This window comes from Hipposideros armiger, unplaced genomic scaffold, assembly GCF_001890085.2.
Source record: "Hipposideros armiger isolate ML-2016 unplaced genomic scaffold, ASM189008v1 scaffold_42, whole genome shotgun sequence".
Lineage (NCBI taxonomy): Eukaryota > Metazoa > Chordata > Mammalia > Chiroptera > Hipposideridae > Hipposideros > Hipposideros armiger.
The window spans coordinates 3,370,195-3,396,444 of record NW_017731392.1 but is presented as its reverse complement, the minus strand read 5'-3'; the positions used below and the strand labels follow the sequence as shown (position 1 = coordinate 3,396,444).

At 36.9% G+C, this 26,250-nt stretch overlaps 2 protein-coding genes across 3 annotated transcripts in view; one reads left to right on the top strand and one right to left on the bottom strand.

Annotated features, from left to right (window-relative positions):
* TBC1D12 (TBC1 domain family member 12) overlaps positions 1-191 on the bottom strand; it is a 109,837-nt gene extending 109,646 nt beyond the window's left edge. Inside the window, exon 1 of one of the 2 annotated variants that reach the window (XM_019639102.1) lies at positions 1-191. In XM_019639102.1, coding sequence (XP_019494647.1) covers positions 1-166 — 166 coding nt within the window. In that variant the 5' untranslated portion in view covers positions 167-191. The other variant, XM_019639103.1, reaches the window with a different exon arrangement.
* Positions 192-25,846, top strand: NOC3L (NOC3 like DNA replication regulator). The gene is made up of 21 exons (XM_019639099.1): positions 192-325; positions 1,355-1,562; positions 4,894-5,026; positions 5,785-5,942; positions 6,514-6,567; positions 7,416-7,546; positions 9,127-9,288; positions 9,483-9,576; positions 12,057-12,232; positions 12,622-12,750; positions 15,923-16,054; positions 17,512-17,592; positions 17,923-18,023; positions 19,013-19,085; positions 19,167-19,230; positions 19,315-19,386; positions 19,727-19,908; positions 21,501-21,629; positions 22,296-22,393; positions 24,322-24,406; positions 24,764-25,846. Exons 1-21 carry the CDS (start codon positions 317-319, stop codon positions 24,890-24,892), a joined length of 2,400 nt encoding a protein of 799 aa, XP_019494644.1. The 5' UTR covers positions 192-316; the 3' UTR covers positions 24,893-25,846.
* The last annotated feature ends 404 nt before the right edge of the window (positions 25,847-26,250 follow it).

Here is a 26,250-nt window from a genome sequence, read left to right as displayed (position 1 = left end):
CTTGTAAAGTACCGCCCGGGGCCAGCCGCCTTTCGGCCCACGTTGTTCTGGGCTCGGTGCGTGCCCATGCTCGTGCACACCGGGGGTGGACGTCGGCCCAGGGCCGCGAGACTGTCACCGGGAGAGGGCGCGCGCCCGAGCCTGTCTGCGGAAGTCCCGCCCTCATATCCGGCGGCGGAGAATGGGGAGGGGCTAGCGGCAGCTTCCGTCTTGTGCACTGTAGAGGTTGCGGCACGTGTGTTGCCCCCTCGGGATTCCTGGATTATTTGTGCACCCTGGTGAACTTGTAGCGCCGCAACGCCTTTCAGATTTAAGGATGAAGGCGGTAAGAATCCTCTGAAGCTCGGTTTTCGCGGTTTAGGGTCCCTTTGGCTGATAGATTTGCTGCCTGGTGTAACTAGCTGTCTGGCTGGTTTTTGCCCGTGTCTAGGGGGCGGTGGCCTAGATTCGGGGCTCCGTCTTGGTTCTATGAGCTGTCCTCTTGGCTCTTACCCTGGCTCTTCCTGCATTGCCCACTGTGCTGGCGCTCCACTTCTGGAGCCACGATAAGACAAGCACCGAGTTGCATCCCTAGGATGTCAAACTTTGAAGCGTTCTTTCAAGACCATCTTTTGAACCTCGTATTTTACAGATAAAAACAGGGTCCTGTTCTCTGTTCTCAGTGAATTTGTAGTATGAGTCATGGGAACCGAGACGAGTCCATTTTATCCCCTAAAGGGTAAGGAGATAGGAAAGCAAATTCTGGTTCTCACAGAAAATTTGAGCTACTCCTAGGATTTGGATTTCTGAATGAGGAGTCACCAGCAAGAGAGTTGGAATTCAAAGTGTTGGAATTTCAGCTTTGCCTTTCTTAGTTTAAAGGTCTTTGACAAGTCACATAATCTATAAGCCTTAGCTTCATCAGTAATGTGCGGATAACAGCAATCACTGCTTAACGAGGCTGTTGTTAAGTTGGAGCGTTTTGTAAAGGATAAGACAATATATAAAGGTCAGTTGTTTGACAGTCAGCGTTTTGCTCCGAGTATGCTAACTACAGGTGTTAAGCTAGCCTCGAATAACCGTTTACCAATAGATCAGTGGTTCTTAACTTTTTTTTGTCCAAGACCCTTTTGAGCAGCTGTCGATTTGGTCACAAGAAGACCCCTGGTTGAATAACTGATGCTCTAGTGCCATTGTGTAGGATTAATGCTTTAGTTTGGTTTTAGCTTTTATAGGCAAGATCCATGGCTGTGAGACATTAGAATTGTGGAATTGGTGTAATGAAATTTATAATCGATTCTCTTTGCTCTGATTTTAAAAATAAAATAATTTAAATTTCTGGGTATGCTGCATTCCTCCTGTTGTTGTTTTACAGAGAAGAAATAAAAAACAGGTCCCAAGCTTTCGGAAGTTGCTAAAAACTAGTAAGGTCAAACTTGAAAACAAGCTAAAAAATAAGCAATTTAAACAACAAAGCACTCTCAAGAAGTACCGAAAAGAACAGAGGAAACTAAGGCAAGCTGTAAAAGATGCTGTGTCTAAGAGACCCGTTCCATTGGAGGACCCAAAGAAAAAACGACCAGGTAATCGTGAAGGCATTCTTGTGCTGTAATTTCCGTTGATTTGTTCTAAAATGTTCTTCATGAAATAACTGCTTTCTAGTAATCACTCTTCTTCTCAGATCTTCCCAAGAGTAGGTAAGAATAGTAGTCCTATATACTTTATCACAGTCAGTGTGATAAAACATTTCAATACAGTATTCATTGTGAGAAAGAACTAGCCTCTGCTTTTAGTTTCTCTAGAAAGCAGATCTGAAGATACAATACTTGGGAAAACAAACTCGGAATAGCCCTGTAAATAAATGTTGGGCAGCATACCAGGGCTGCCACTGTCCCATTCACTGGGCGGTTGCTAAGGTAAGAACATTGCTTTTCTCTGGTGCATTCTTCACAGTGTTGCCAAGGTTCATTTAGTATTCTAAACTTCTGGCTTTCTTTTCACTTGGAAACCTGGCATGAAATTGAGCTCTAATTGTCAGGGTTATTCTTTTGTAAAACTATTCAAGAACTCTCAGTACTCAAATTAGGTAAGGAATATGACCATTTTGAGTCAGACCAGTTCTACAGTGTTACTGGTACTTTCATGGTCATCATATTTGACTGTATCTGACTATTGTCTTCCCGTGTCCATCTCATTTTCTTAATCCTGATCTATTTAGTTTGATCTCTTGGCAACATATTATTGTGATGTATAAAAGGTCATGGGACTGGAAGTCAGGAAACTTGTTTTTTTTTCTTGATTTTGTTACTTACTAGTGATGTGGCCTCAGTTGGTCACTTAATTTCCAGGTATTTAATCTGTAAAAAAATGCTATGGTTGAGTTAGATACTTTTTAAGATCTCTTCCATTTAAATTCCAGTAGAACTTTTTTTTTAAAGATTTTTATTGGGGAATTGGCGGAGGGAAACAGACAAATGGGGGAGGGGAACAGCATTGGGGAATTGGGGGAAGGGGATCAGAATTTAAAAAGCATGATGTGTTAATAATTATATATTAAAAATAAGCAAAATATCTCTTCATTCTTACATATGGAAGTCTATCGACCATTGGATATAAGTGTATAAGGTTCAAGTGAAAGATTGTGTTAGAGTCATTTTGCAAATTATCAGCATATAGATGGTAATTGAAGTCTTAGACTTGGGTAAAATACTGTGGAGACTGTTATATGAGAATAAGAGAACGTAGAACAGAATTAGAAGGAACCCCAGCATTTAAGAAATGGGTGGAGGAAGAACCAGAGAATTAGGAAGAAAACCAGAATTGTACAGTGTCTTAGAAATCAAAAGAAGAGTGTTTCAAGAAAGAAGGAAACTATGTTCTAGCATGAAATACTCTACAAAATAGTTAATTTAAAAAAAAGTGAGAAGTAGTGTGTATTGAAGTTTTCACCCACTTGAAATTATAGGCTATCACCGCATGTCTGATACGCTTATACCCTTTGAATAAAAAAGGCAAAAAATATATATACTCATAAACTCATATAAACAATGACAGGCGGGATTAAAAAAAAAGAAATGCACTTTCCTTTGACCCAGCAGTCCCACTGCTAGGAATTCATCCTATGATTATACAGAGGGGTTGCCAAAAAATGTATACAGATTTTAAGAAAGGAGAAAACTGTATTACAATTGTAACATTCAATATATACTGATAACAAAAGATGAGCGCAAGGCACATGTATACATTTTTTGGCACCCCTAGTATTGGAAAAAAATTTGCTAAGAGTATACATGCCCAAGCATGTTCATTGCAACACTGTAAAATAGCAAAAGAAACCAAAAAAAACCAAACAAACACCACCACCACCACCACCACCACCAAAAACTGCAAATCAAAATGTCCATCAACAAGGAATTGTTATAATAAATGATCTAAATGTTTTATACAGGTGGTGGAATACTATATAGCTGTTAAGACTGAGGCAGAGCTATATCCTATATGGTACATAAGATCTATGCAGCAAATGATATGCTTATTATCCCTTCCTACTTCAAATTTTTTTAGCAGCTGCATATTTTTCTCTTCTATGGAAGTTTATTTAACCAGTAATAAAATGCATTTAAAATTTTGGAAAGATATTGACAGATTGCCCCCTAGAAAATGACTTGACCGTCTTAAAATGCTAATATGAAGAAATCAGTAGATTAAAGAGGTTGAAGATACAGGGGAGAGAGGGCTTAAACGATAGAACAAGGCAAGAGAAGGCAAGAGTTTTTGGGATCCAGAGCACTGGAGGAGAGGCACCTCTTTCGGTGTTAGGAGAAAGAAAAAGGAAAAGATGCCTGCAAGTGCTATTGAATTTAGTGTAGGAGATTTAAGGTGTTTTCTATCTTACAGCTTTTCTTTTCTCAGTAACTAGGTAGGTCCTCTAATGATTATGAAGTGAGGTAGGTGATGAAATTAGAAGTGTGATGATAGATAAGAGATTTGTGAAGGTACCCTAGGGGAGAGAGAAAGTTGACCAGGAAAATAAAACAATTGCTGGTCAGTTTGAGAAATAGCAGGCTCGTTTAAAGTAGATAGGTGTTCCATTCTGTGCACTGTGTACTTCATATAGTGATATTTATACGTGTTATTGGAGTGAGAATTGTAAGTTCTGTTAGGGAAGATGCTAAGATTGTCTTGTTCATGGTTGAATCCTCAGCACTTAGAACAGTGTTTAGCAGTTAGTTGGCATTCATTCTTCTTCTTTTTTTAATTATAAAAGAGAAAGAAAGAGAGCAAGGGACAAAGAGAGAAAGTAGAATGAGTCATACTTGGGTTTTGTTGGATGTAAGTGTCTAAACTGTAGAGGGAAAATAATTGAGGACATGTGCAAGAGGGTGGTTCAAGTGATAACCACACAGTCTAAACAAGGGAATGAAGATAGGATAGGATGTAGAGTCAAAGGATTGAAGGTCTATTTGGTCAAAAGTGCAATGGAAGTAACAGAGTGACAGCTGGAAGGACAAAAGGTTGTGATAGAGAGAGGGGTGAGCACCAAGGTTTGGGATGTGGCCCTTGGAGGGGGTGGTTGAAGTGGAGCGGATGTGACAGTTATTGGAGATCAGAGCTATGGGGCTAAGTCATTGGTCAAATGCTCTGTAAGACAATGTAGGATGTGAGGAGACATTTATTTTTTTATCGTTACAGCGACCTGGAAATGTTCCAGGCAGTTAGATTTCAGGGCACACTAGCACAGGACACCGCAGTGCAATAAAGAATTGTCCTGTTCAACAAGTGAGTAGTGCTCCCATTTAGAAACACTGGGCTCAGGTATTAGAAACACAAGCTTTTCCTGTTGGAGAACAAAAATGTAGAGTTCTACATCTCTAATCCTTGTTTCTGATTTTTCTTTTTTTTTCGGTCGAACAGGTAAAAGGATTGAGAGGGAAGAGGAGGAAGAAGAGGAAGCCCTTCCTTTAGATATGATGGATGAAGATGACTTACAGTTAATGGAGGATTTAGGACAAAGAGCATCTTTTCTAACGAGAGATCTTTCATCTAGGTAATACTTTATTTAGACTATAATCGTTCACATTCTTTCAGTATTAAAAACTTGGCTCTGAATTTAACCTATGTAGTTAGTGCAAGACTTCAGCTTAAAAACACAATGTTTACAAAGAGTAAACCCTATTATTCAGTTTATTTCCTAAATGAAGTTCATGAATAAAAGAAGCTGATTTTATTTAGTGAGCATCTTTATTTCTTTTGAGTCTGAATAGCGAAGTAGAGTGAATGAGAAAGAATGCCATTCTTTGTTTGAGGAATTGGCAGAACTGTCCTGAGTTCTTTATGGCTATGATCTCAGTCCTCATTACCCTATTAGGTAGGTATTATTCCCATTTACAGAGAGGAAACTGATGCTTCCCCACAATCACAAGTAGTAGATCTGCAATTTAAACTTCAATTTTTTTAACTCCTAAGTGCATGCTATGTTCTGAAGGTTTTTGGGAATGCAAAATAGCACGATGTCACCCTTGGCTCTATGAAATATTCTTCAGAAAGAATCTGCCGTAACTTTCACCTTTATTTTGCATGTAAAGGGAAAACTCAATATAGCCGTAGTTTGAGTCTTTGTGGTAGACTGTACAATTCATTTATTCATTTATTATTTGAGTGTCTGCTGTGTGCCTGGTATAGGTGCTAATATCTATATACCTATTGAAGGTTTGGCTAGTGATACAGTTTTCTGTGCTTTAAAAATGATAAGTCGGTGTTCCTTTTTAATATTTTAAAACTGAAAATTAAATTTTTTTTCTGCAGTGAGCCTGTTCACGCCAGGAAACGAAAGCATGAGCATGTCATGGATAAGTATGAAAAAATACCAAGAACTCTGCAAACTGTGCCAGAGAAGGAACTGATTCACTTGCTTCCTATCAAAGATAAAAGTGGTATAATCCCACAGACCAGGGAGAAGCCAGGTGACTGATTAGCCTGTGTATTACTTAAAATTTTAGCTCCTTAATAATATATATTTCTTTCATTAAAAATTTAATTTCATTTTGACTTTTACCCATATCTACAAAAGAGGGGTAGCTACAATTAGTCATCTGTCAAGCTTGATTATTTTAACCAGAAACACAGTTGATTATTTCAGGTGTCTGTTGTACTTGTAAGTTTCTTTTTAGTTATTTCACCAAATTCTTTTGTTTCCAAAATTAGAGCATGTTAATCATCCTTTATTAGGCTTTGTTTCTTACAAGGATCTTTTTTCTTGTGAAATAAAATATACAGAAGAGCCCAGAAATGAAAGATGTGAAGTTATGTGGTTTATCACAAAAAGCACACCCATAGAACTACCATCTGGGCAAGAAATAAATAGTGCCAGCACCCAGAAACTTCCCTTTCGTTCCCCTCAATCACTAACTGCTCTCTCCTCACAAAAGCAACTACTTTACTGAGTTTTATGTTATGTTAATCACTTCCCTGCTTTTCTTTGTAGTTTCACCACTTAAGTATATTATCACATTTTAATATACATGTTTTTCATAGTTATTGACAGTAATCAAGATGAAGAAAATCAAGAAGAGATGGAACTTGAGGAAGGTAATGGGATACATCTTTATAGTTACTAAATTGTTAATTGAGAATTGCATATTTTGAATTCCTTTTAATTGTAATAGAAGGATCTGCCTACAAATAACTATTACCTAATTATTAATAGCTTTAAATTACAAAAACAATTCTGTGGTATGAAATAATTTTGGTTCTTTCTTAGAGCAATTGTACTTTGTATATGTCTGCTTTAGATCATTAAATGTGGGTTTCTAACAGCACAGTTCTAAAAAGTTAGATTCAAATAACATTTTATTGTTTGAAACTGTTGTTTTGGAATTTGTGAAAGAACAAGCTGGTTAAATTTTACTTCTGCTTAGCAAACCTCATTAATGTGTAAATGAGATTACAGGTCAACTATTTACTGTTTTCAGTTATCTTTCATAAGCTTATTGCAGATTATGTGTGTTTATTAAATTTAGTTCTTTATGAATTTCTTAAGGTGAACATATTTTGTGTAGTTTAAAGGACTGTATAGAGTTGAAAACAGAATATTCTGTACTTAAAAAAACTAAAGCAGATTGCCCTTTCTCTTAGTTAATATGAGTTATTGTGAGTTTATTAGCATAGTAGTTAAGAATATGAGCTCTAGAATCAGGCTGCTTGGGCTTGAGTTCCATTTCTGCCAGGTTTATGAGTCTAGGCAAGTTACTTTCCCTTTGCCTCAGTTTCCTTATCTACAACATGGGACTATTGATAGTACCCCATTTATTGGGTACTATTGGTGGAGCTATTGATAGTACCTCATATGTTTGGTGAAAGGATAATAATATGCATTAAGGTTCTTGGATGCTTGTATATAATGGAATGTTGAAGAGGGAAAACCTAATCTGTTTCAGAGATCATTGAAGATCCTATTCGAGAGCTCACCATAGAAGAACATTTATTTGAGAGAAAAAAGAAATTACAGGAGAAGAAAATGCATATTGCAACCTTGGCGTCTGCCGTATTATCAGATCCAGAAAGTAATGTAAGTAGTATTTATTTCTTTAGGCTCTTCACATTAGATGTGGTCTAAATGTCTAATATTTTAAGATTCTCTTATCTGTAAGTTCACATAAAAAGGAACAGCATTAGCAAAACATAGTAAGTGAGTTAGAATAAGAGAGTAGACAGAACCTTAGCCTAATTCTGCATCGGAACTTAATTTCTTCTGTAATCTGAGAAAAGTCTCTTAAATGCTCCGAGTCTCTAAATGAAGATATTAGACTTAATGTAACTCTAAAAGTGGTCTTATAAAAATTAATTATACTAGGAAGGAGGAACCTACTTGTGAATTTGCTTGACTGATCTGTAAAGTTTTTAGTAAGGAACATGCTACACAAAAGTCAGTGGGATTAGTTCAGAAATACTTGTAAGTGGAATATATTTGAAGTGAAATAGACTGGGAGAGTTATACATAATGAATTGGGCCGTGGGTACAGTAGTGGAGGTGGTGATCGTTATAACATGTGGACTCAAGAAACCCCATTTTGTCTTGGCTCTGCTAACTACTATCTGTTCGACTTTGGGTAAGTTTTTTACCCAAGGCTCATTTTCTCCATCTCTAAAAGGGGATGGTACCTATTTTAAAACTTGTGATGATTAAATGATACATACATGAAGTCATATAAAGTGACACTATTATTTTTGTTATGTTGGTGTCCCCAACATCCTATGACAAATATTTGTTTACTGAACAATAAAATAGATTATTTACATGTATACAAAAAATTTCATGTGGCTGTGCTTTGGAGTAGTACTTTTCTAACAGAGTGACGGGAAGATCAGGAGCAGAATCGGGGAGGGGAATTTGGAGTATTTCTCACAGGCATTATCTCAATCATAAAACCATAGAGACAAGAGTTATTAACCTTATTTTACAGCGGAAAAATTGAGCTTTGAAAAACTCAAGTGGTTTGTTCCAGATTTGAACAGCCACTGGATTGGAGCCCAGGTCCTCTAACTCTGGAGCCCCATGTTCATGTCATATAAGTAGGGATAGCAAATAGGTGGTGACAGACTTGTCCTCCTCCCTGCTGTGGCAAACTGCTCATCACCAGAGTGCTGCTTTTACAGATACCACCCCAGCAGGCAGTGTCGCTCATCAAAGCAAGCTCATTAGTGTAAACCAATTTTCTACTTCTGCATTATAGCATACAGATGGTCTTTGTATGACTAACTTTGAAGCTAAAGTTAATGTGGATACATTATTAATTCCTGATTAATTTCTATACATGTGATTATATATTTAGTATATATAGCGTTAATATATTTCAAAAAGTTTTTAGAGAAATAGGACACACATCTTTAAGAAAATGCAATTAAAACAAATTTCTAAAAATAGTAAATTAACAAATTTAAACATTTTAAAGTATTTTTTTATAACTAACAAAAATATGATTAACTTCAAACTGGTGACTTCTCTTTTGGTAGTGTCTGGAGTTGTGTCTGGCTTGACGAGTCGCTATGAGTCACTGTGTGGATTTCACTTATTGTACCAGGTGTGGGGCTTTTGCTCATAAGTGTTTTGTCATGATACTCTAGCCTTATAAGTTATTTCTTTAACAGGTTAAAAAATTGAAAGAATTACGTTCCATGCTGATGGAACAAGATCCTGATGTGGCTGTTACTGTTCGGAAGCTGGTGATAATTTCTCTGATGGAGTTATTTAAAGACATTACTCCTTCATATAAAATCCGGCCCCTAACAGAAGCAGAAAAATCTACCAAGGTATGCTAAATACAATTACTATACAAAATAAGCTGAACATTTTGGAGAGCTAGAGATGGGAAAAACAGGGTGTTTTTTTTTTGTTTGGTTGTTTTTACATGACTGGGTATGTACTAGGCAGTCACATTTTGCACTGATTTTCAGATGTCAATATATTGATGTTAAAAAAATGATTGGTCTTTTGATCTTTTCAGATCCGCAAAGAAACCCAGAAGTTAAGAGAATTTGAAGAAGGTCTGGTTAGTCAATATAAATTTTATTTGGAAAATCTGGAGCAAATAGTTAAAGGTATATTTAACATCTCTTGAAAGCATGTAACAAACTTAACTTTGGCCAGGAAGGTGAATTCTATCTTCTGTGCTGTATGTTGACTGTCATTAATAGTGTATGGTCAGGAGAACAGTCTAGAGTCAGACTTTCTGGATACCCTTTAACACATAGGTGATAGGCACATCATTTAATCTCTGTGCCTCAGTTTTTCTGTCTATAAAATGGGAATGATAATAGTACTTACCTCACAGGATTGTTGTGTAGAAGTAAATGAATTTATAGGTGTAAAACACAGCTGTGCCTATGAATGTATAGATGTAAAACACAGCTGCGCCTAGCTTGTGCTATTAGGCACTATATTTTATCAGTTTTAGTATTGTTGCTGCAGTCCTTTATCTAGTAAGTAGTTGTTTGTTTTTTAAATTCATGAATGGTTGGAATTTAGAATTCTACTGTTTTTTTTTGAGGGACTAGTCAGGTGGGAAAGATAACTTGTAATGAGTACTTTGAAAATGGCTTACGAGTCACTTATTCAGGACGATAAACTTTTCTATCGAACTGTTGTTCTTTTTTTTTCTTTGGAAAAGGAAGGGCATAGGGAAAATTGGGCCATGATTGGGGAAGGAATTCAGTTGCCTAGGTCAGGTGCTTTCACTGACTTAGTTGGGCTTCTTTACTCGGTGCTGGTCCTAAGGATCATGCAGTTGCTCCCTCAGCTGGAACAGGACCACTGAATCCTGTTGGCCCAATAAGGGCATGAAGGTGTTGGACTAGCCACATTTCAAGTGCTCAGTGGCACGAGAGGCCCAGTGGCCTCCATATTTGACCATGCAGGTGCAGGCCTTTTCTAAGTGAATTGAACCATTATGAAGCGTTTCACCCCCCCCCCCCAAGTTTTAAAAATGTCTTGGTAAAATATACATAACATGAAATTTATCATTTTAACTATTTTTAAGTGTACAATTCTGTGCCATTAAGTAAATTCACATTATTGTACAACCATCACCACCATCCATCTCTAAACTTTTTCATCTTCCCCAAATGAAATTCGTTAACCATTAAACATGAATTCCTCACCCCTTCCTCCAGCCCTTGGCAGCAACCATTCTATTTTCTGTTCCTATGAATTTGACTATTCAGGAACCTCATACAAATGGAATCATACAATATTTGACCTTTTGTGATTTACTTAAGTCAGTTAGCATGAAATCTTCAAGATTCATCCTGTTGTAGCATGTGCCAGAATTTCCTTCCTTTTTAAGGTTAAATAATATTCCATTGTGTGTATAGACCACATTTTGTTTATCCAGTCGTCTGTAGATTAGTAACTCTTGTCAGGGTTAAGTAAATAGAACACATCATTCTTACTTATGGTGAACACAGTTCGTTTAGGGAAAAATTATATAGATGAGAAAAAAGTTTAAAATAAAGGTATTATCCAGACAGAAGAAGCTGAGAACCATATGATTCCACTGATATGTGGGATATAAAACTGAAAGCAACAAAGGAACAAGACAAACAAACAAACACTCAGAGACACAGACAACAGTTTAGTGGTTACCAGAGGGCTGTGGGGGAGGGTAGTGATAGAAGAGGGTAAACGGGGGTCAAATATATGGCGATGGAAGGAGAACTGACTCTGGGTGGTGAGCACACAATGTGATATATAGATGATGAATTACAGAATTGTACACTTGAAACCTATGTAACTTTACTAACCATTGTCACCCCAATAAACTTTAATTAAAAAAATAAATAAGTATATAAATAAAGGTACTATCCATATCATCTTTCTCACCTCTGGCTGGCTATATACGAGATAGGGGGAGGTATTGGACCTGCTGTAGAGACTAGCATATTCTCATGTTCAGGATGCCGTGTTACAGTAACAGTGTATGTATATAGAAGTTTCTAGAAAAGAGGTACCATGAATCAGCAGTTATTTTGAAGGAGAATTTGAATCTCCTTTGGACCTCCTGGGTAAAGATACCACTCTGAGCATCATCAAGAATTCAAGAGAAATGATGTTTTAGATTTTTGGAACATGAGAGAGACTGGGGCTCAGACAGTTTTGAACTTCCTCATATTCACTGGCCAGTTAGTGGGTGACTAGGATTTGAACCCAGGGTTCTTGACTTACAGTCAGGTGTTTGGGGAGAAGCCTTGGTAGAGCCCAGTGTAAGGACTCCTTGAAGGTATCCAGCTCCCTGTCCCCTCTCCTCTTTTACCCCCTAGGTACCCTTTTCATCTAATGCTATGTCTCAAAACGTATAGAAAGCCAAGATTCTGGTAATTGTGGTTAGAGCCAGAGGGTGAATGGTGTAGAAAAAATATAATGATAACCTTTGTACTTGTCTAAATGTAGACACAACTCATATTTAAGAATTGGAGTGGGGTGTTGAGTTTTCATATTATCTCATATTACTGTAAAAGAAAGATAATTAGTTGAAGTTTTGACCAATGAGTAAAGTAATTAACTATAGTTACCTTTTAATTAGACTGGAAGCAAAGGAAGCTGAAGAAAAGTAATGTAGTTTCCTTAAAGGCATACAAAGGACTGGCGGAAGTGGCTGTGAAGAGCCTGTGTGAGCTGTTGGTGGCACTGCCTCATTTCAACTTCCACAACAACATCATTGTATTGATTGTCCCGCTCATGAATGACATGTCAAAATCGGTGGGTTGCTCTAAATGAGTGTGGCTGTCCTGCTTAACAGAAAATTATAGACCATGTGATTTTTTTGTTAAATTTTTTGGAAGCTGTTATTTTGTAGGTATGCTAAAATAGTCTCTTTAAGAAAATTACTTGACAGTAAGTTTAGTGCAGTTGTTTTGAACAGGAGGCAGTTTTGCCTGCCAGGGAACATTAACCTGTGTCTGTAGACATTTTTGGCTGTCATGACTGCAGTAGTGGGGGCATGTTATTACTGGCATCTAGTGGGTAAAGGCTTCTGAACATCCTACAATACACTGGACAGCCCCCCACAACAAATAATTATCTGGCCCCAAATGTCAGTAGTATTGAGGTTGAGAAACACTGGTTTAGTGTAACATTTTATTTTTCAGATATCTGAAATGTGTTGTGAGGCAGTAAAGAAGCTCTTTAAACAAGATAAATTAGGCCAAGCTTCCCTCGGTGTAATTAAAGTGATTTCTGGTTTTGTGAAGGGCAGAAATTATGACGTTAGGCCAGAGGTAAGCCTGTCTTTTTTTTTTTTTACTTTGTGTTATATTTGTTTTTAAATTATGAAGCTAATTTTCAGTTGTCATGAAGAATTGATTGTTTATAGAAGTGTACAAAGTAGAAAGGGAAAGTACTCAATTCCCCAAATGTAACCTTCTATTTAGTCATATACCTTTTTTTTGTTTTTTTTAAGCTGAGCTATCCTGCCACCCATTGGCAGCTGTTGGCAGCTCAGCTCGGGCCAGGAATTGAACTGGCGACACTGTTGTTCAGAGCTCACACACTCTTGAGCGATCTCTTAACCAACTGAGCCACTCAGCCGGTCCTAGTCATATACTCTTGATTATTAAGCTGTAAATTTACTCTTAACAGTTTGATTTGTATCCATCCTTCTAGATGTTTTTCTATGCAAATGCACGTTTATTTTAAAATAAAAATGGTTTTACACTATGGAAATTATTCTGGAGGTGTTTTCATTTTATATATTGTGGAGTTATGTATAGGGCTCTCCCATTCTTTTGAATGTCTGTCATAGTGTTCCATTATGTGAATATATAGCCTCCTACTTGATGGACAGCTGGGTTGTTTGTAGGTTTTTGCTGTTATAGTCAGCATGGAAGAAAACATTTTGGCCATATTATTTTTTCATACTTGTGTATTTTGTGAGTTAAATTTCACTGAGCATAATGTCCTCCATGTTCATTCATGCTGTCACAAATGGTGGGATCCTTTTTTAATGGCTGAATAATATTCCATTGTATGAATATAGTATATTTTCTTTATTCATTTATTTGACTACAGACATATAGGTTGTTTCTGTATCTTGGCTATCGTGAATATTGCTGCAGTGAATATGGAAGTGCAGGTATTTCTTTGAGATGCTGATTTCATTTGGATATATCCCCAGAAGTGGGATTGCTGGATTATATGATAATTCTGTTTTTAATTTTTTGAGGAACCCCCATACTGTTTTTCATAGTGGCTGCACCAATTTTTATTCCTACCAACAGTGCACAAGGGTTCCCCTTTCTTTACACCCACACTAACACGTGTCATATCTTGTCTTTTTAACAAAGGTGACATCTCATTGTGGTTTTGATTTGGATTTCCCTGATGATTAGTGACGTTGAGCATCTTTTCATACTTGTTGGCCATTTGTATGTCTTTGGGAAATGTCTATTCGGATTCTTTGCCCATTTTTCAATCGGGTTATTTGTTCTTTGGTATTCAGTTGTATGAGTATTATCCATATTTTGGATATTAACCCCTTATCAGATATACAGATTGCAAATATTTTTTCCCATCCTGTAGGTTGCCTTTTTGTTCTGTTGATAGTCTGCTGTGCAGAGGTTTTAGTTTAATACCACTTACTTATTTTTGTTTTCATTGCCTGTGCCTTTGGTGTCATATGGAAAAAGGCCAATGTCAAGCAGCTTCTTCCCCATTATTTTTCTAGGAGTCTTATGGCTTCAGGTATTACATTTAAGTTTGTAATCCATTTTGAGTTACTTTTCATGAGTGGTTTGAGATAAGGATCCAGTTTCATTCTTTTGCATGTGCATATCCATTTTTCCCAACACTTTATTGAAGAGTATTTTTCCTCAGTATGTATTCTTGGTGCTCTTGCCAAAGATTAGTTGACCATATACTGTATTTTTGAATTTGGAGTTATTTTTACTTATTTTATTTTTTAAAAGATTTTATTGGGGAATTGGGAGAGGGGAACAGCGTTGGGGAATCGGGGAAGGGGAACACACAAGTTGCTGTCCTTTTGTTCTTCAGTCTAGTTGTGGAGGATGTTGCTTCACTGGCCCATGTTGGTATTATCATTGTGCTCTTCCCGGGTGAGGCAGATTCGTTGCTGGGCACTGGACGGCTGCTCGCGGCGGCTCTTGGCAGCTCACACTGGCTGCTGGCTACTCACGCTGGCTGCCGGCCACACATGGTAGCCCATGGCAGCCCACTGCAGCAGGGGCTGCAGCCGTCACCGGCGACTCACAGCAGCCCAGCTCCAAGTTGAGCTGTTGTTCACCATCTTAGCTGTAGAGGAGAGTGTCACTGGCCCTCATGTGGGATCTGAACCAGGGCCCTGCTGCTCAGAGCTGGCGTCCCAAGCCAGCTCTTAACCAACATGCCACTCGGCCGGCCCTGGAGTTATTTTTCATTTGTGGGTAATATTTTATGAACACATAGAATACCTACAAGACACTCAAGTTGATCTTTCTGATACCTAGAGTGACTTAGGGTTCACTATTTATGCATTTAGTTCTTACCTGTTTCCATTTTGTGCTTTAAGCCCTGTAATCTGAAATATTCATTTTTTTCCAATGTACATATTAGAAAAATATAAAGCTGTAGTTCTCAAGTTTTTTTCCAGGAATGCTTCTGTGACTGTAGGAGGTCAGTAGAGTGGATGTTCCTGAGAAAATGTAGGATCGTCTTTGTGTTTGGATGGTTGCTGTAGTGCATAAAACACCAATTTCCAAATTAGCGTCTGAATTTTTGAATGACTTAAGTCAATAGTTCCCATTGTGGTCCCTGAACCAGCATCAGTGGGAATTAGCAATACAAGTTCTGGTGCCCCACTCCAGACTTACTGAATCAGAATCTCTGGGCTGGGGATCAACTGTGTTTTAACAAGCCCTCCAGGTGATCTGATGTTTGCTAAAGTTGGGGACCTATTGGCTTGAAGGAAAATAAGTAGTCTTACAATAATAACACTAGTCTTCGTATTGTTTTTTTATTGGGAAGAAAAGATGAAAATTAGAACTGTTTAAAACTGAAGCTAGTTTGGTAAATTAAAACTGGCTTAGAACATGCCTAATTTTTATCCTCTCCTCCCATACTGGTTTGAACTTTTTTCTGGCCTGTCTATTCTTTGTAATCCTATCTACCAATGCCAAATAGTGTGTTCTCGGCCTTATTCTCATTAAACTGCAAAATAATATTACATGTATTTAGCCAAATAGTAGTTGTCCTTTCTAAACACAAATTATCATATATGTTTAGCAAAAAGATAATAGAACTTTTGTAAAATGTGATAAAAGATACTTCAAGGTTTTTTGTTGGTTTTTTTTTGCATGAAGCAAGGAAATAACATTGTTAAATGCTTATTTTTCTGTATAAAGTTTTTGAAGGCAGTATAAATATTAAGCTGTGTGTTTGTGTTTTCTTCAATATTAGATGTTAAAAACATTCTTGTGCCTAAGAATCAAGGAAGTAGAAGTGAAAAAAGATACAGAAGTCATTAATAAACCAAAAAAGTTCATGACTTTCAAGGAAAAGAGAAAAAGTCTATCAAGAATGCAGAGAAAGGTTTGATTTATTTCCTTTTTAAGTTTGATTTTATATTAAAATCATAGTCTAGGCACAGTATAGGCATAGTTAAATCAAATTATAAACATTTTAACATCTAATATTTAGAGAATTTAATTTTTCCCAGTATTGCAAAGAAATATGTTATTAAATAAGTCTAAACTGACAGTTCATTGGCAAAGAGAGCAATGGATGAAAAGATTTTCTGGCCATGCTGGCTTTTAAGATCGTCTTAGAGTCATGGTGACCCACAAGAGTCCTTCCTTAACAGAAAGGATGTATTTATGCCAATTTATTCACGACAGAGTAGGCTTTTGTTAACTGAATCATGTTTCTTTGATTTGTATTTGAAACCTTTTGTTTATTTACTGTGAGACTTGGGACACATTTTTTTTGTTTGTAAATTTTGAAAATTGGAGCTAATTAATAGCACCTAGTTATTGGGTCATTGCGCCGTTTAAGATGGCATGTAAAGCACTTAGCAGAGTGCATAACCGGATGTGCTTTATAAACTTAATTAGTCACCACCACCATTATTACTATTATTGCTTCTTAAAACATTTCTAAACAGTTTATTAGGGTTATCAAATTGCTTATAAAAACAAAACAAAAAATAATTTCCTGCATACCCATTTGTGAATGTGTCTAATAATTTTGAAAACATGACAGAAATGTCAAATTAGACTTATAACTGTAAACAAATGAAGGTAAATATTTTCATTATTTATACTACCTTAACAGGAGCTGGTTATGCCAGGTAAGAACAGGACGTAAGTAGCTGTGGGGAAACAAAGACCCAGTAAGAGCGGGTCCGCTCTCTAACCGCTTCACATGCGGGAAGGGAGCTCCATGTGTCTCAGGCAGCTTAGCAGTTATTGTTGACTGCTCTTCCAGCATCAGGAAGTGGGAAAACCTTGACGTTTTGTTGAATTTCTATATAGTATCTGGTTTTATCATTTATATTGGATACAAATGACTTTGGGAAGTATTGTTGATGACTGGTTCCCATGTCATATAGATGATTTAACAGTAAGAATTATTTCTGGGCTCAGCATGTTGTTCCTTTTTTTTCTTTTTTGAAATATTTTAATTTATATTATAGAAAACTATAGGGAATAGTGTACAGCATTCGATGTATCCACTTTTCTGAATGAGCAAATATAAATAGACTTGTATCAACTTTTTTTTGAAAAGAAAGAAACCATTGATGATAGAATCCCCTTTGGTCTCTCCAGTCGCATTCCTGTGCCTCCCACCCACCCCTGCCAGACGCAACCACTGTCCTCAGTTTGGTTTGTGTATGCTTCTTATCCATGTTTTTCTTCTTTTGCTTGTATTTGTACTCACAGACAATTTGTGGTATTATTATGTGTGTTTCATAATATTTACATATTATGCCTCTCTGCTTTTTTCACTCAGTGGTATATACTTTTTTTTTTCTTCCAATCTATTTTCAGTGGAAGAAAGCAGAAGAGAAACTAGAACGAGAGCTTCGGGAGGCAGAAGCTTCAGAGAGTACTGAGAAAAAACTTAAACTGGTAGGCAGTTTCATATTTTCTTCTGCTTTTAAAATGTTTTGTTCAATAATTTTGACTAGAGATTTATTGTTTCAACTTGTGGCTGTGTAATTTTGGTTTATTTCATGAGACGGAGAGGTGAGATGTGCACGAAACTGTAATGTGATCAGTGCTGGTTTTATGAAATCACAGGCTGTATATCTTTATTCTGTTTTGTTGAAGCTCCTAAGATTGAATTGTGGGGAGGGATGGGAAGGGACAAAAAGGTTGTGCCTTGAAAGTGACAATTATGGTAACTCAGGAGAAAAGTACTTGGTTATACTAAAGTCGATTGTCTGTTTCTTCTGCCAGCACACGGAGACTTTGAATATTGTGTTTGTAACCTACTTCAGAATATTGAAGAAGGCCCAGAGGTCACCTCTCCTGCCAGCAGTTCTAGAAGGTCTTGCCAAGTAAGGGCTGTGTAGGTTGAAACCTTTTAGACTTTCTAAATAAATAAGACCGATGTAACCATGAATTTTAAACAGGGTTTACTATTGATGACCCAGTGTCCTTCTCAGTTCTCATTTTCTTTTTGTCACCAGCTTTTCCTTGCCTTACTTTATTTGGCTAGTCCCTTTTGCTGCACTGGAAATATCTTCATGCATTTGGGTTCATATATTGCTCATTTTAAATTTTGATAAATATTGCCAAATTGCTTCCCCAAAACGTTTTACCAGTACACAGGGAATGTATCACTTCTGAGGTCCTTTCTTGTCCTAAGATTTACATAGTGTCGAAGGCTCTTGGACTAATTTTGAAGAGATTATCTTTTAACTACTTCAGTGCCTAATAATTTTATAGTGTACAGAGTGCTGACATTAAATAGCTCCCACGATTCTTTCTCTTTAAATCTATTGGGTGATCTCAGTTATTTCTAGAAAGAGAGGCCCAGTCCAGTCAAGTGACTTATGTAGGATCATATAGGTCATTAATTGCAGAGCCTGAACTAGACAAGAGGTCCAACTTTTTTTCTCATTTATTTTTAAAGCTTTCGTAGGGTCCATGTCCGTATAAATAGCAGAATCTTTCCTCTTTTCCTTCTTCCCACCTATTTTCCCAGAAGCAGATGCTGCTTGCTCCTTTATGACTTAGAACGTGGTGGACACCTGGTAAACTTTCCTCGGTGAAGCTGCTTGCTCTTAGTGACTTGTTTCTCAGGGCAGAAGGATTTTTGAAATACTCTATTTAGTTTAGTGCCTGCTGAGTATAGTGTCCAACTGTGGATGATTTGTCAAAAAGGCCTATCTGAAAAATTGAAAAGTATCAATCATCTCCATCATCATAGCTAATATTTTGTAATACAGAATATTAAAAATACAATTTTAAAGTCAAGTTTAATTTTTGGCTGCTTTATTTCTGTTTTTAGGTTATCTTTTAACTAAGTTTTGTTTGATTCTAGGTTTGCTCATCTTATAAATGTGGAGTTTTTTGATGATTTATTAGTGGTTCTACATAGTCTCATTGAGTCTGGTGTAAGTAACTCTATGAATGAATTAACTTTTTAAGATATAAATGGTATTTTTATTCTTAATATCTTTTTTTCTTTTTTTAAGGACCTAAGCTATCAAGAAAGTCTTCACTGTGTCCAGACTGCTTTTCATATTCTTTCTGGGCAAGGTAAGATCCTTTGCTGATCAAGGTTTGTTTGCTTTACCTTTGGAGGCTATAATATACCTAATTGCTTTTGTTGTCATTTCAAAGGTGATGTTCTGAATATTGATCCGATGAAATTCTATACACATCTTTACAAAACATTGTTCAAATTACATGCAGGTATGTATGTTTAGATAATGTGTCTTTAATAAATATTTCTTTTAAGAAAATGTTGTGACCGAATTATAGTCCATGAAAAATGAGAAATAGGCGCTGGTCTATAAAATGCTGGCCTGCCGCTGTCACACATCTTGTTTAACCTTCCATGAGACTTGGAGAGTGTGAACTTCTGGAATTGACTGGAGATGCAGGACAGCCCACTGCTTCTCTTGAGTGGTATAACCCTGCCTCATTGGTTAGGGAAATGATTCGGGACAGGTACAACAGCTGATGTTGGGTTTTTCTGCAGCTAGGTGAGGATGCATAATGAAAGGTAATGAAGGCCTGTCTGCTCTTTTAGGTGCTACCAATGAAGGCGTTGAGATTGTACTCCAGTGCCTCGATGTCATGCTCACGAAGCGCAGAAAGCAAGTTTCTCAGCAGCGAGCCCTTGCCTTCATCAAGCGCCTGTGTACCCTGGCTCTTCACGTTCTTCCAAATTCAAGCATTGGCATTTTAGCAACTAACAGAATATTAATGCATGTAAGTAGTGATGCAAACGAATAGAGCTAAGTTCTGTGCAACAGTGCTGTTTTGTTTGATCCCTCTTTTTTCCCACTTACATTATTATTTTCATTATAAAAGTAATTCACACTTGTAACAAAATCAGGTGATAAAGGAAGTACATAAGTTACAAAAGGAAAGTATTCCACCTGTATTGACTCTCCAGAGGTAACCGTTGTTATCATTTGGTGGGTATCCTTCCAGCTGACTTTTAAAATTTTCATATGTAAATGCATACACCAAACATAGACAAAACAACCTTTTTTTTTTTAGTGGAAAGGGGATTGAAGGGATTATTGTATATACCTATCAACGTATTTATTTATTTATTTTTAAGATTTTATTGGGGAATTGGATGGGAACAGTGTTGGGGAATTGGGGAAGGGGACCAGCCAAGTTGTTGCTCTTCAGTCTTCGTTGTGGAGGGCGCCAGTTGCCATCTGGCTTCCCATCAGCAGCTTCTGGCCTCTAAGCTCAAGGTGCTGTGTTCAATCTTAGTTGTGGGTGGGCGTAGCCACCATCCCATGCAGGAGTGGAACCTGGCAGCCTTGTTATTAAGAGTGCACACCCTATCCACTGAGCCCTCTGGGCGGCAGCTCAGCTCAAGGTGCCAAGTTCAGTCTTAGTTCTGGGTGGGCATAGCTCACCATTGAACAGGCAATCTTGTTATACCAGCTGAGCCATCCTGTTACCTGTTGGCAGCTCAACGACAGCTCAGCTTGGGTGCAGCATTACTGGCCCAAGTGGGAATTGAACTGGAGGCTCTGTTACTCAGAGCTCATGCGCTTAAGCCATCTCTTAACCAACTGAGCCACTCTGCCAGCCCTACAACTTTTTTTTAACACTTAATGGTGATGAACACATTTTTGTGTCAGTACACATATAACTCTCAATACTTTATCTCTTTAATGACTAAGGTTATTTGTTTAACAAACATACAGTTCTTACTAGGGGCCTGCCACTGTAAAAAATGCTTTACAAAAAAAAAATTAACTCACTTAATTTTCATAACAACTCTGTGAAATAGCTACTATTATTATTCCCGTTTTATAGATGGGGAAAACTGAGGTCCAGAGAGAATGAATAACTTGCTTAAAGTGACTCTGCTAGTAAGTGGCAGAGGTGGGATTTATAGTCAGGCAGTCTGGCTTTTATACTTTTCATTTTTCTTTCGATGGACATATAAGTTATTTCCTTTTTTACTATCACAAATTATCCTGTAATGAATATCTTTATGTTTATCTAATGTAATTATTTCTATAGGAAAGATTCCTAAAAGTTGGACTGCTGAGCAAAAAGAATATTCTCTTTTCTCTTGCAAGATAAAATAAATTCTTTTCAGAGTAAGCCAAGAAAATAATCTTTTGCAATTTTTGTTGTGTTATGGTATAAACTTAAATTTAAAAAATTAAAACTAGGTATGAAGTCCATCTGCTTATAGCTCTTATATAACCATAAAATCAAATGAAATTTAAGTACAAATAAAAGTATAGAACCCAATAACCTTCTTTATATTAACAATATTATATTAACAATATTAATTTAATCTTTCTTATGTGAAATTTTTGCAGACTTTCCCCAAAACAGATCTGTTGCTTGACAATGAGTCTCAGGGAAGCGGAGTATTTCTCCCTGAGCTGGACGAACCCGAGTACTGTAATGCTCAGAACACTGCTCTTTGGGAGCTGCATGCACTACGGGTAAGGGTCCCCCCACCCCACCTTTTATTTTGTGAGCAGTTTTGTTCAGTTTTTCCCCAGGTAATTATTATTGCAAGAGTACTTCATATATTTTGTTCTGGGACTGCCTTTTCTTGAATTCCTGTTTTAATAGTGTACATTTCACTTCACTCTTACATATTTTTAAGCTGTTCAGATACATTTTCTAAGGAAGCTGAAAAAGACAGTTTTGTGGGGTAAGATTGAACTCTTTCCCTTACCAGGCACATTTGCGTGGGGTCCTATTCAACGAGACTTCGATAGGCCTGTCAGTTTTAAGAGGCTACTTATATGTCGTGGTCCTACAGTGTGGACAGCATTAGAATGAGACTCGTAGAAAACATGTTTCAGGAAACCTGTTCTAAACCAACTTTCTAGCTCAGAGAGAAGTTGCTTTTGAATTTTCTATTTATATGGTAAAAGCAAGACTAAGCTATGTCACTGGTAACTTGGTCGTCAAACAGATTTGTGTTGTAATCCTGTGAGCAAAAATAGTATTTTTCCTGTAGGTATGTGGTTCTTATGAATTAACATATGCAGCTATATTTGTTAAAAAGATGAGTGTTTATTAAATAAAATCTTTGCTGTAGCTAGTGTTTTATAAAGTACTGACCAGTTCAAAATGTGGTTGCCTTGTTTCCCCTCCAGCGACATTTCCATCCCGTAGTGCAGAGATTTGCAGCTCACCTCATTGCCGGAGCCCCTTTGGAAGGCTCTGAAGCACTCAAACCGGAGCTGAGCCGAAGGTAGTATTTAATATCTCCTTACTATAAAACTGCAAATTTCAGTTGATAGCTCTTTACTCTGAGAAGTCTGTTTTATAAAGTAATAGATTTTAAAATGTAAAGTGCTGTTAGTTATCTGGATTTGGTCTCACTTCAAATCCCTGAATTACTCTGAAGAGAAAACATGCCGAATGTGATTTTGTTAGTTTGTTTTGGGTAATCACCTAACATTTTTCTGTCAGAAAAATTTCCAAACATACAGATAAGTGGAAAGAATAGTGACTCCCCCCCTATACCCATTACTCGGGTTCAGTGATTAATAAGATAATGCTGTGTTTGCTTATGTTAACACCCCCGAGTCCATCTACAGTGAGATTCTGTTTTTTTTTTTCTTGAATGGCCCTGCTAGCGCCAGAAAGATAGAAATGAGGAGAGAGGGAGAGAAAAGAGTTGCTTTGGAACCCTGCCATCCGGAAGTGCCGCAGTTTCTCTCCTTGGCCCTCACACCCATCTCTGCACAGGGCCTCCTGATCTGCAAGAAGCTTGGGTCACTACTTCTGGCATTCACCTTACACTCTTGCAGATGAAGAAAAGGGTCCTCCTAAAAGAAGCTTTTTTCCCCCAACTTTTTATTTTGAAAATTTTCAAAAGTATAGAAAAATTGAAAAAATAGTAATTACTTTATGCCCCCCCCCAAAATCTGATAGGAAATACTTCAGTTATACAGAAACGAAGAAAAAAATGGTATAAAAGACACCCTTGTAATGTACCTACCACTCAAAATGAATATTCTATAGATTTTTCTCCTTTGCAAACACACTGGTTTTTTAAATTCCGGGATCACAGGCAAGTGACCTGTAGGCCAACAGGCTGATTTTCTGGCCTCTTCAGAGTTTGAACAGAAATTGAATTAGTTGTTATTTTTTTAATATTGGAATAATTGACCTAAAAATCACATTTCCAGCTTCTCATAAAATACTGGGAGATTTGACAAAAATAGGTCTATATTTTTTACATGGCAGTTGTTAGCTGTTTACCCTTCTAAAATGAGACATAAACTGTAGTTTTCCGTAAACCCTTTTCCTTCTGGTTAGGATAAGAGATAACTTTGGGCCATAAAATAATAAAACGTCCAGTTTTTTCTTCCCTCATCCTTCCCACCTGTCCCCCAGCCTTGTTTTTTAAAAGGGGAAAAAAGGAAAAAACAATTCTTTACAACTTTTTTATCCACAATCCTTTTCTGGCAAGTTTTTGTCGGAGATCTTGAGTGTTTGCCTCATTTATGCCAGAGGTTTCCTTTTTCGGAGAAAGATGGTGAATGGTTTTCTCCCCCAGGCTTGAGAAAGGAGCCTCGTGATGTCTTCCCTTGGAGAGTGGAGCTTGGAATGTGGACACTAGTCACAACCCTTGCAGGCCCTTGCCGGTCTCCTTTGGAGAATGTGAATGAACCCTGAATCATTAAGGATTCATTCACATGCCATGGGTATAGGCATTTATTCTGTCCTGAAGGGCCTCTCCTTGCTTTTAATGCAGCCCAACAATTGAAGGGTCAAGCTGTTTGAAATCCACGGAGGATAACTCCATGTTTCACTTCTTTGGCTCACATGACTAAGTTAAACTTAGTTGCATATTGTTCACATAGCTGGTTGGATTGGGACTTGATCACACTGAGCATGAGGCCTTTTGCTCAGCCTTCTCTCCGTCCAGGCCTGTGTTTCTATTATAAACGTATACCAGACTTCTTTGAGGTGGACTTAGTTCGATAATGTTGTTATTGCATGGGAATTTAGGATTTATTTTATGTGCGTGTGTTGATCTGTTGTTTTCAAAAGCAGATTATGTTATACCTTAATATATAGGTTTAGAATAATGAGTCATTCTCTGGGCATAATTAATTTTCAAGTTGTACAAGTATGGTGGTGTCTTTACATTTCTATTTATGATTATAGATCTGCTGCAGAACTTTTTGAGGCTTACAGCATGGCAGCAATGACGTTCAATCCTCCTGTTGAAACTTCATGCCCCAAAAGGAAGGTATGTGATACTTTTCATAATTTTTTTTTTTAAAGATGAAGTAAAAACTAAATTAATATATCTCTTAATAACGGATTCCAACTTGCCTAATTGTTGTATAGGTAGTTTTTGTTTTTTGTTTTTTACGTTTAGGAGTTGTTGGTAGGATGGATCTCTGGGGTTGGAATTCTGTGTAGAGACAGTTATGAGATTGTTTCATGCAGTATTGGATTATGTCCAAGACCTGACCCAGCACTTGTCATTGTTGTTTCCCATGTTGGTTTGGTATCAGCTGTTGCCATTTTTAGCTGTGCTCACAGCTTGGCTTTTACTTACAGCGTAAGCATTTTTAACTCATAACTTTTAATATTTTTTCAGGATAAAGTTATACAAGGGGATTCATTTTTTAATGAAGATTTAAATCAACTAATCAAAAGGCATTGCAATGAAGTTGCTACTCACTTGCCTCTGGATTTCACCAAATGTTTAAAAACATCCCTAAGGTAGTAGAAGAATGAAGAGTCCGGACTTTCTTGTATATTTGTAGAGTTACACATAAAGATACATTGTTTATTTAGGAGCTTCTCTTTTTATACAACGGAAACTTCCTAAGAAAATTAACAGAGGAGGAAGAGTTACCCTTTGGTGGCACAGGATTCTACCCCAATTCTGAAAATGTCCTTTCATTAAGAAAGGAGACTCAAAAGCCTTTTCTTCCCCTAATATTTGGAAATGTTTTTCTTAATGATGTTTCCTTTTTAAAATTTAATATACATATTAAGTTACAATTTTAAAAAAATGGAAATGCAGCTGCTAGATTAAAATGAGGGCATAGAGCATAGAAAAATCAAGACCGTGAGATTGCATTTGAAAAGTTCAGCCACTCTTTGTAAACAAATACTCTTTATAACCAAAAAAATCTATCTTTATTGCACCACCATAGTTGGAAGTGAAAAAAATTCTAAATTTGAGTGAGTATATTTTTATGAAGATTTTTGAGAAAATAAAAAGTAGCTTGAAATTGAACACCAGGTTCATTGGCTCTTGCTGGCTGGAATACTTCAAGAAGTAACCTAAATTGGCCTTAAAAAAAAAAAAAGTTCATTATGGCTACATTTCAAGAAAGTATGAATGTGATTCTAGTCTCTTTGAAGTTTTTTGCATTTTCTGACATTCTCTGGAGGGTGATGGGGGAAGAACTGCGCCAGGGTAAAAAAGCCAAGCCCCAGATTGCACCATTCTGTTATAAGGATGAAAGGTACCCAATGAAGGGCTTTTTTTCTTTTTTTGGACAGGTAAAATACTTTATTCTTAGCAATATAATTACAAAGCAGTATTTTATGTAATAGCTATTGCATTATTCTAGGAGTAGCCTATGAAATAAGTGTTTAAATGACCAGGTTAAAAAAATTCTTTCTTGTGAATAGCTGAATAAAACAGCTGCTTTTTTTCTGCTTTCTATTCTTGTGATGTGAAAATTAAAAAAAAAGAAAAATGCACAGCAATGTAAATAACTAGATTTGTTATTGCTTCTTTGCTATAGAAGCCAGTGATTTTGGTCTAGGGCTTCAAGTTCCTATGTTTTCCTCATGAGGTAAATGAAAATAGAAAGTTCCTTTATATGCCAGCAGAGTGGAGGATAGCAGCTTAACAGTGCATGTTAATCTCTTAGTGTATTCTTATATGTGGTTTTAAAAAGTGTTGCTAAGATCAGTTTTTAGGCTTGAATATTTAATGAGAAATATGTGATTCAATACATAAATATTTGCTTTTAACCTATCTTTTAGATACAAAACAAAGTCCAGGAATGTTATGAATAGTTTGGATGACCAAAGGGTCTTTCCCCATCAGAGCACAAGTGACCA

What these genes read in the sequence shown, in the direction of transcription:
- NOC3L (XM_019639099.1), top strand. An exon ending in TGAATGACATGTCAAAATCG is followed by an intron (nt 12,233 to 12,621) that starts GTGGGTTGCTCT and finishes TTTATTTTTCAG; the next exon opens with ATATCTGAAATGTGTTGTGA. An exon ending in CTGAGAAAAAACTTAAACTG is followed by an intron (nt 17,593 to 17,922) that starts GTAGGCAGTTTC and finishes TTCTTCTGCCAG; the next exon opens with CACACGGAGACTTTGAATAT.